This window comes from Sinocyclocheilus anshuiensis, unplaced genomic scaffold (assembly GCF_001515605.1).
Source record: "Sinocyclocheilus anshuiensis isolate Anshui unplaced genomic scaffold, SAMN03320099.WGS_v1.1 scaffold743, whole genome shotgun sequence".
Classification (NCBI taxonomy): Eukaryota; Metazoa; Chordata; class Actinopteri; order Cypriniformes; family Cyprinidae; genus Sinocyclocheilus; species Sinocyclocheilus anshuiensis.
Genome location: NW_015552601.1, coordinates 25525 through 36762, shown reverse-complemented (window position 1 = coordinate 36762; position 11238 = coordinate 25525). Strand labels below are relative to the sequence as shown.

Here is an 11238-nt window from a genome sequence, read left to right as displayed (position 1 = left end):
ATTAAAAAGTAATGCGTTACTTTACTAGTTACTTGAAAAAAGTAATCTGATTACATAACTCGCGTTACTTGTAATGCGTTACCCCCAACACTGACCGTTACATCCCTAGATCCAGGTCTAGTAACTAATCGCAGTAGGTAACTCAACTCCCGTCTGATGTCATAAATAGTAACTGAAGCCCTGAACTACTGAAAGCATCTGAAGTGAACCGCCTCCTCTAACCGGGAGGAGAGAGAGAAGAACAACATGGCGAACTTTCCTCTGGAATAACTGTTTTCTGAAGAGCTGCTGAGCGTTTCTGCAAGCACCGTGCATCTGAATCTGAAGACGCTTTATTCGGAGAAACCAGGCTTTTTTCTCATGGATTCGGAGCGTGTGAAGTATCATGGGATGAAAGTTTGAAACAGTTGGATACTAAAGTAGGACAGGATGGAGAAACAAGGAACAAGACGCGAAAAGGTAAATAAACGCACAACTAGTGTGAAATGTGAGGCTTGATTGTGTTGTGTAAGTTACAGTGTGATGTAAAACTGGATTTATTATTACGGTGTGTTTTCATTAAAGCTGGCTTTCCTGTTGGCGTGCTACAGAGTACAGTATAAGGCCACATATACTAAAAACTTTGACATGCTTTCAGTGTTTTAGATTATTTTCACTACTCTTTTTAGATCTAGAGGGTTGTTGTGCAAGTTTAGATTGTTATTGTGTAACATGTCATTGCTGCTGCTAATAAACTTACAGTGTGTGTTTGCATGAAATGCTTCATTGACTAAATTATCAAGTGTATTTTTGAGCTAAACTGATACTGTTACGATTTCTGGATTTAACACTTTCATAATGGTGGTCCTGACATTTCATCTCAGACTATAGAGGAAATGGAAAAGTTACAGTCAGTCAATATTTATGACAGCTGACAGGCATCGTGCACTTTATGAAAAGCCAGTGAAAGGTGAAATATCTGGGCTGGTCACCCAAAGGTTGTAGGTTCAAGCCTTGCACGAGTTGATCCATAAATGATGTGAAAACACTTCACCTTAGGTCAGTGCACAGGTACCTGTAAGTTGTTTTGGATAAAAGTGTGACATACATGGCAAATTAGCATAAAAAAACTAACAAAAAAAAAAGAGTTATCCCTGACATAGGCTTGTTTGAGTCACAGAGACCTGAATTTATGCAAATCTACATAAAGACACCTGCTAGATAAACAATATTCTGCTGAATGTTGTCTCAAATAGAGTTGTGCAAACAATTTCATATTGAATAATATTGCTGATTTATTAATGGCTTGTGAGCTCCCAGAATACATTGCAGCGTGAATCAAATGGAGTTTGTGTAAATTATGCAGTTCGTGTTATAGGATTATTGATTTGCTGTTTGCTGACTTTATTTGTGCTGCTGCTGTTATTGTTATTTTGTCTTCACTGGTTATTTGTTATATGTTGATTTTGAGAGCTCATCATTTAATTGTTTGTTCATTGTCTAATATTGTGCACATTATGTTGCTTAGAATGTACTTCACAAGCTAATATAGCAGAATTTTCTTTGATTATCACTAGTTAATTTCTAAAGTTGCTAATTTGTAATGTACAGAACTAGATATACATATAGTGGCATTGTCAAGAATTTATAGTCAAATTATCAAGAATTTATTGACTTAAGACATTTTGCATTTAGTGGACAAACAAATAGAACATGATGCATCATCATGTTGCCTTGATTTAAAAAAAAAATAATAATAATAAACAAATATATATATATATATATATATATGTGTGTGTGTGTGTGTGTTAAAATAATTGCTTAATTGTCAAAAATAATGTCAGAATGCAAAATATATTAATGTTGCTGAAAATAGGCTTCACTTGCTTTAAGCAAAATGTATTTCTTATCTCATTGTTTTGATTTTGGTGTTAAATATGACTAAAACTTGTTCTTGACAGTGTTTTACTTTAGTGTTATTTAAAAAAAAAAGTTTTTATATTTTCAGGATTTATTTGTATATTTTCAGTTTTCATTTATATGTTGTTTTGGTTTGGTTTATAATGTTATTATTTATTTAAATGTAAATATTTTAAATAAATGTAATTATTTTAATTAAATGTGTTATTTAAAAAAAATGTTTTTATATTTTCAGGATTTATTTTGATATTTTCAGTTTTCATTTATATTTTGTTTTGGTTTATAATGTTATTATTTCTTTAAATGTAAATATTTTAAATAAATGTAATTATTTGAATTAAATAGTTGTCAGTGACACTCAATATCATGCATGTGTTCTGTACCTTACACGAGGGAGTAGGATGTAGCTCACATCACATTGTCATCCAGGCGACCTCCACTGTGGTCGTTCCCAGCAGACCATAACATGTTTTGTGGTGTTTTCAGACTCACCAGATGTTAGTGGGTGCACCTGTGTTTTCTTTGAACCCAGACGGAGGGAATGCAGAGAAAATTTCCAACTGAATCAGTCTAGGGGGTGTTTCAGGGGACAGCAGACTCTGTTTTTGGCAGAGTAAACAAATCATCTTGAATGAAATATTTAATGGCAATAGTCACAAACCATCAACAGCGACAGAACTCAAAAGATAAACTTTCCCATGCCTCCAGTCATATTCGATCAATTTTCTTCCCAGAAAAAAAATCCATTCTTGCATTATAAATGTGAGGAAGTGCTGAATGCGCGCATGCATCCTGATTGCAAAAATATCATGCAAAGAATATGCACCACTATGATCCAACCGAAGTTGGTTTTTAATAGTTTTTTCTTTAAGACTTAGATGTTACGTAACCCAAATGCAACATTGAAATTGTTTTTCATGCAAAAATAAACATGTCCTTAAAATTAAACATGTAAATGTATTAATTTCAAAACAAATATCATATTATGTCCTCTACCTTCTTTCTACTTCAAATTTGAATGTTTAATTCAATGTGTTACTTGCCAAATCTTTGTAATTCTTTGTGAAATTTACTAGGAATTTGAGTGAAAATAGTTTCTACACCAGATTTTTTTTTTCCCAGTGCAACGTGGCGAGTGTTATAGTGCCAAAAATATTGTAGAGATTGATTGGGCTGAAAGTTGATTCATTAATTTTAAAAGCTTATTTATTTTGCTGTCCTAAGTATGCATGACTATATTGTTAGTTGCCGTTTATCATTTGCATTCACTGTACAAATGAACAGATCTGCAACCCTTGAGGTTTAATGCTGTGTTAGGCTGATTTATGCTGCTTTGGTGGTCTAGCTGGTGTTGGTTGAACAAGGAAATCTTGAAGAAATAGTTCGCCCAAACATGAAAATGTGCTGTCAGTGTACTCACCCTCAGACGATCCAGGATGTAGATGAGTTTGTTTCATTATGGAAACTGATTTGGCGATATGTAGCGTTACATCACTTGCTCACCAATGGATGCTCTGCAGTGAATGGGTGCCGTCAGAATGAGAGTCCAAACAACTGATAAAAACATCACAATAATCCACAAATAAAATCCACACCACTCCAGTCCATTTATTAATGTCTTGTGAAGTAAAAAACTGCATGTTTGTTAGAAACAAATCCATCTTTAATGCATTTATTTTTAACATTAAACTGGTACCTTCTGGGCAAAATATGAGCCCATAATCCATAATAAAGCTTCCTCTAGTGAAAAGGTCCATCCCCTGTTGTCTCTCACATCAAAATCCACCCACATATTTGTTTAAAACTGATTTGGACTGTTTTGACTTGTGCTTGATCTGTGCAGATTTCTCTCCTGTTTCAGACAAGATGACCATATCACTGTTGAAAGGGTTATTATGGATAGAGGTCTCATATTTTAGCCAAAAGCAATGGTTTAAAGTTAAAATCTTAATGACTGAATTATTTCTTACAAAAACATGCAGCATTTGGCTTCTCAAGACATTAACTGATGGACTGGAGTGGTGTGGATTACTTGTGGATTACTGTGATGTTTTTATCAGCTGTTTGGATTCTCATTCTGACGGCACCCATTCACTGCAGAGCAAGTGATGCAATGCTACATTTCTCCAAATCTGATGACGAAACAAACTCATCATCATCTTGGATGGCCTGAGGGTGAGTACATTTTCAGCAAATGTTTATTTTTGGGGGAACTGTTCTGTTAAGCTAATGTACAAAACGCAGCATACGCTGGTGAGCAGCTGTACTTTCTAAGCAGCATTATGGGGTCAGTCTTCAGATGTTCGTGAGATGTTCAGATGTTTGGAAATGTTTTGGGCAGAGGAGAAGGCTGTTGACAGCTGTTGGACAGACAGATAGTGTAAAGTCGAGCTGACGCCCCGCGGGCCCTTCTGAGCGGGCATCAACTTCTCCATCGGCTGCCTGATGCCTGCCAGAGGAGAGGCTTGTTTTCATTTTCCCAGGAATGCGACTCAGCCCCCTGACCTGCTCGAGACAGAGGGGTGGGATCACGAATGGCCAGACAGACATGGAAGCAGTGAGACACAGGGATCAACTTTGTTTGCTGTGTCAAACTATTGGTTTAGTCTCACAAAATCATGTCCAGGTCACATTTTACCCAAAAATCAAAATTAAAAAATGTTTTTTTTTTTAATATTAATGTTATTATAAAGTTATTATACTTAATAATTTAAGTACTGTTTTAACACAGTTCGTAATTATGGTAAGAAGGAGGCGGGAACCGGCGAACATTTTAAACAATTTAATAATAAAATAAACAAACACAAAATGAAAGTAAAGCACAACAAAAGTCAAAACACAACAAAAGCCCAGACCTTGTCCTCTCTCGTCTTGCACTGTCGTCACTCCTCCTTTTATCCTTCCGGAGCTCCTCCGTGCGACTCGAGACCGGTGAGTGGCGCAGGTGTTGCTCATTATCAATTACTCCACCGGCCTCGCTCCGCTCCCACGGCTCTCGGCCCCACTCCACTCGGCACAATGTTATTATTTGTTTTTGTATATTAAATAATTTAAAATGTATATTAAATTCAACCCTTGCGAAGATCTGAGATGGCCGAACACCTGAGAAGAGATGATGCCAACCCCCCCAGAAGACCTCAGATGATGCTAACCCTGGAACAACATATAAAACTACCAAATTTTGCTTAAAGGGTTAGTTCACCCAAAAATGAAAATTCTGTCATTAATTACTCACTCTCATGTCGTTCCAAACCCGTAAGACCTTCGTTCATCTTCGGAACACAAATTAGGATATTTTTGATAAAATCTGAGACCCAATGCAACTGCAATGTTCCCAGATCCAGAAACTTAGTAAGGACATCGGTAAAATAATCCATGTGACATCAGTGGTTCAACTGTAATTTTACGAAGCTTTGAGAATACTTTTTGTGCGCAAAGAAAACAATAATAACATTATTTAATATACAATTTATTCAACAATTCTGGAGAGTACCCTAGAACGTAATCAACGTAAATCAGCGTTGTTTACGTTCAGCATGCGCGCGCTTTATACAGAACATAAACAACGCTGATTTACGTTCTGGGGTAATTCTAATAACTTACTCCTAAATATAATGTAGAAACTTAAAATTTTCTGTAAAGCTGCTTTGCAACGATTTGTATTATGAAGAACGCTATACAAATAAACTTGAATTGAATTGAATTGAATTGAATATATATATATTTTTTATTTATTTATGTGCAGCAAATCAGCATATTAGAATGATTTCTGAAGGATCATGTAACTCTGAAGACTGAAGTAATGATGCTGAAAATTCAGTTTTGATCACAGAAATAAATTACATTTTACAGTATATTCAAATTAAAAACGATTATTTTAAATTGTAATAATATCTCACATTTGAATTGTATGTTTTTACTGTATTTTTAAGCAAATGAATGCAGCCTTGGTGAGCATTAGATACTTCTTTCAAAAACATAAAATCTAAATACATCTAAAAAATATAAACAAAAATGAAATATTAAAAATGAATATTAAAATAAAAATATTTAAACAAATAATTATAATATAAATATAAAATGTAAATAAATAAATAATATCGTAATTATTACAAACTTTAGTGTAAATGATCATGGAATTTATTAAATAACTACATTTATATTCATATTTGTTTTTGTGATATCCAAATGTTTAAAAGGAGACGATTTTGCAGCTTGTCTTTTTCAACACTTTAATTTCAAAATGAAAATGTCATATTTTCATAAAACATTGAAAATGCATTCAATAGTGAAGTTATTCTAAGATCCTTATTTGACAGTGCTGGTTTGGATCGTGACCACCGTGAGCTCAGATTTGGTGCCGTCTTGACGTTCTCTGGCCATTTGGACTCGGTGATAATCAATCAAATCACTAATGGAATTAGTCCGTGTCCAGAGATCAGTGAGAAGCCCGTGACTACATTCAGCATGTCGATTATTACGTGTGTGGTCAGTGCACGGCTGTTATTTTTGGACTGTCGGATGAAGCTGGAGTTGTATATGTGCTCCATATGTTACGTGTGCTCGTGCTGATCTACATTGTGAGGTCTTCGCTCTGTTGTCTCAGCTGAAGATGAAGATGACCACCGGCTCCATCTCTGCACCGATGCGGGAAATCTGTCTGTTCAGAATGACCTCCACCAAGGCTCTCATTATCTGCCCGTATAGACAGCGGCCAACATAAATACAGCTAACGCTGTTATCTGTGTCTGGCCCTGGACGGGGTGGATGGAGATCTCGCCAGACTTTCCTGAAGCTTCAGAACAAAAGGACACGTTCAACCACACCACAGAACTGAATGTGCAAAATGACAATCAGAGTGCTAAAAGAAGCATTAACTGACTTAATGTTTCTTTTTTTTTTTGACTTTCATACGTTTTAACTTTGAGTTTTTAATTGAGAGTTTGGCTCATTAATCTGTGACGCATGAGGCCATCCATGGAGAAATTATTATTTAATCCTAATTAGATGTCTGACATGAAAAAGACTATTGAACTGTACAAATACAAACGTGTGCATGCTTTATGTGGTTGACGTTTAATGAATTATATAATGTGACGTATGTTCTGGAAATAATTGATTATATATACATGTGACCCTGGACCACAAAACCAGTCTTAAGTCGCTGGGGTATATTTGTAGCAATAGCCAAAAATACATTGTATGGGTCAAAATTATTGATTTTTCTTTTATGCCAAAAATCATTAGGACATTAAGTATGTTATTAATTTTGACATGTTCCATAAAGATATCTTGTGAATTTCCTACCGGCGCGAATATGAACGTGGTTTTGCGCAACTCGTCAGTGAACAACAGCTCTGTGTAGTTAATGCTGCTCAATGTGAATGCCCGCAGGTGATGGAGATTTACCGCTGATTCAGTCTTTACTGACAAGATGCGCATTAAATATCGCATGCGATTTATCGTGCAGCCCTAGTATGTATTTATTTTACAATTTCTGATATAATTTTGAGAAACATCAAACGGCAAACGAAACTGAAAGCATAACGAAACCGCGCGACTTGTTTGAGCTGCGCAGCACTTTGAGTGTAGAGCCTGGTTTATACTCGCCGCGTCAGGAGCGTGATTCCTCAGTGTTTGCTAAACGTTCTGTAATTTATTAGTCGGTATATAATACAGCATGTGGTGTATGCCATGCATGCCTCGTCTTATTCGTTTTTGTTAATAAAAGTTTTATAAGCTAGTTTGTCATTGTATCTTACTGTTTTATTGTTGTTATGCTGTTTAATTAAGAATAACAATGAAGCCATCTTTTGTTAAAACAAAAGTTAAAACTTTTTTTTTGTTAAAACTAAAGTCTTAAAAAGTGAAAGATGTGTAGATCAAAAAACGGACCGAATTAGCATGCCATGCTGTAAATTTTGACCGGTTGATGAAAAACAAGCTTATGTGGATTCTACACATTTAAACAATAAGGTATCTAGTATTATTTATGGAGCAGATAAATACATATAATAATTTATTAATCAATTATCATTTTGACTTGACCCTTTTCTTTATTTAAAAGCTGAAATGTGAGGTTTACCATTTATGAAACTTTTTCAAAGCTTTATTTGAACATTTACATTAGATATTTGAACATGCTATTAGATAAACTGTTGTCAGTCAAGTTGTCATTTAAAATCCGGACATCACTGGCAATGTTATTGTTTTAGTTATGCAAACAAAAACTCATTTTATTTTTTGTTTGTTGATTTTAAATGTAAAACTTGGTGAAATGATTTGTGTGTCAGTACTTTTTGAACATTTCCAGCACATGTTAACAATACCGTGATAATACTGATAACCGTGAACATTTGTCACTATAATCATGATAAGAAATTTTCATACTGTTACATCCCTAATTTAATTTAATGGTTTTATTTATTTTGTGTGATGAAAGCACTACCAAAGCCATTTCTTCTTTTAACTTTTAATTCCCACCCCAACACAACAATCCAAAATATGAATATAAATAATAAAAATAAATAAAATAATAATAGTAAAAATAATAAATGAGGATATACAAATATACAAGTACTGACATAATAATATTAAAATGTAAAGTAGGGAAAAACAGAGGATAAAGTATTTATTACAATTTTTTTCTTCCTTTTTTATTAGCCTATTTTTTATTTTTTTTTACAATTTCTGGTGATGTTAAGGTTTTATTGTAAGGTTATTTTTATCCATTTTACTGTCCACCGCACTGTAAAAAAGGATTTTTCAAAGTTGGAAATAAAACAAAAGATTATTGGTGTATGTTTTACAGTATAATACTTGCAGTTTTTCTTGTAATTGACATTTACTAGCAATTTCTGAGTGAAAAATGTTTCCACACCAAATTTCTTTCAATGCAGGTGAAAATCAAAAGTCCAGTCACTTCGTAATATGTGCCGCGCAAATTGAGCTCTTCATATGAAGCACTCGACTCACAGTTGATTCAAATTTAGCATGAATGTGTAACTAAGCTAACATTACCCACACAATACTGGGTTGCTTATTGAGTATTTGATCATTACTTTCCAGTGCTGCTGAATGAAATATATTTGTAATCGTCAACACTGTTTGCATTTTGGATTCATTTGGGATTCACAGAGCTTTTTGCAGTGCATTCTGTGATTGAAATGGCCTGGGAAGCACAGATTACTGCCTTAGATTTTGGCTAAAAGAAGGTATTTTAGGAGGAGGCATAATGTGTTTGCCTGCTTATTACATAGGCGTGTAAATGATGGCTTTAAATGCCGTCGATGTGTGCGGCTCATCAGGTTTCGTGAACTTCTCTTTCTGACCCTGTTTTCTTGCTTTAGAGTCTCTCAGAAGAGCTGAATACACTATTTTTCTTTTCTATTTCTCTCTGTTGTTCAGTGGTTTTGCTTCTTGATGTTGTAAACCACTACAAAATGCAGCTTCTCTCGCATTTCTGTGCTTCTTTTTGCACTCGGCTTCCCTTGAACTGATGCGCTGTGTTTCTTCCTGCCCATTTTCGCTTCTCTCCTTCTCTCATGCTGTCGCTCTAGCGCTCCGGCTCTTCCTTTTGGCCTCTCTGGATGTAATTATCCCGCTGTGCTATCCCAGAATTCCTGCAGAAGGGAAGAGGGGTGTGGCCTGCGTGTGAGATTACAGGCTGGAGTGGCTTTCTTCGGCTGCCGTTTTACTTTCTCTCTCTCTCTCCGTCTCCATCCCCTCCCTGTTTTTCCCTGTCGCTCTTGGGAATTCTCCAGATGTGAAGCTCTTAGGTGGCTAGTCATAAATTTCCTGCATTCTCTGAAGTCAGCAGGAGCCACTGGTGTGTGTCTCCCCGAGGAATCAAGCTCACAGCCAAAACAATGAGCACGGCCTGATGCCGGCGTTGTGGCTTTGGAATATATGATATTATTTTGAAAGAAATAGCTTTAGCAATTTTGGCCCATTTATCTTCAATTTCTTCCTTGCAGTTATTTGAATTAGACATTTGCCATTGTTTTGCTGTGCTCACTTAACTGAGTCTTTGATGCACATATAGGCAATCTTCAACATATCAACATAGCTACCCTTAGGGCAAGTTATTTATTTTTCATTGGCTCAAGTTAAAAAATATAGATGGGAATCATTACCCTACATTTTTTTAATTGGATGAATGAAAATTTTTTTTCAGTGTATAATTGCCATTCTATCATCAATATCATTTTATATAAAATGAAGAAATATATTCTGATTAAGCTACAATTTGGAATCATGGCTTAATTTAAGTTTAAACACTAGGTTTCAAAAATCTTAATTGCTTATCCAGCTACAGTTCATTATGTTTTAATGCTTGATTATCACTTAAAACATGCAATTTTTGTTGAAAACAGGGAAAATGGTACAGATTTACAATTCATTGTATGCGCTCATCACATCAAATACCATGCATAACAAATTCATTATGTTTGCGTATGCAATAGATTTATACTATGAAATTATAATCAGAATCATGTTTATGAACAATTAGTCAGTATTAGAATTAATATTATATACATTACTGTTTTTGAAAATTTGGGGTCAGTAAGATTTTTTTCTAAAGGAAATAATACTTAACTTTTATTCAGCAAGGATGCATTAAATTGATCAAAGATTTTACAATATATTCACACCATAAAGTGTTTTTAAAATTTGTAATAGTTTAGAATATTACAGAATAGTAATTTAGAATAGTTTTTTACTGTATTTTTGATCAAATAAATGCAGCCTTGGTGAGCAGAAGAGACTTCTGTTAAAAATGAAAAAACAAAAAAGTACCGACCCCAAACTTTTGATCGGCAGTGTAATTGAATGACATCTGCTTGGGCATTTATTTATGTATGCATCAAATACAGTATTATTTCCTCGCAAGGTTTTGTCCTTATGTATGTAAACATCTCAGAACAATACACAATATTTATTGTGGCATTGACAACTGAATTGAAATCGGTCATCAAATTAGTTATCAGAGATACTGTATAACATCATATTTTTTTATGATTTTGTTAGTTTATATATTTGGTCTTACATAAGCTGATTTGTATTCATCTAGTATTTCTGTAGTAGTGTGTGCTGTTGTGACATTCAGTTTCATGGCCTGTTCTTACAGAAGGGCTGGGCTGTACTGTTGAGCTTTGTGTTTTTTCCATCATACTTCTTAAAGGTCCCATATTGTCAAAACTGAAATTCCCTGGCTTTTTTCCATGATAACTGAGGTCTAGGTGCTATGTAACCACCATATGTTTCAAAACAGTCAATCCACAGTCAAATGCACACAGCCTGCATAAAGTAGCTGTGATTTTTCACGAACCGTTGTGA

General features: G+C 34.7%; 1 protein-coding gene across 1 annotated transcript in view; it reads left to right on the top strand.

Annotated features, from left to right (window-relative positions):
- Positions 1-123: 123 nt before the first annotated feature.
- The window catches only part of LOC107665768 (tetratricopeptide repeat protein 28-like), a 15570-nt gene continuing 4455 nt past the window's right edge, over positions 124-11238 (top strand). The window contains exon 1 of the mRNA XM_016456779.1: positions 124-459. Coding sequence (XP_016312265.1) covers positions 430-459 — 30 coding nt within the window. The 5' untranslated portion in view covers positions 124-429. The remainder of the gene's footprint in view (positions 460-11238) is intronic.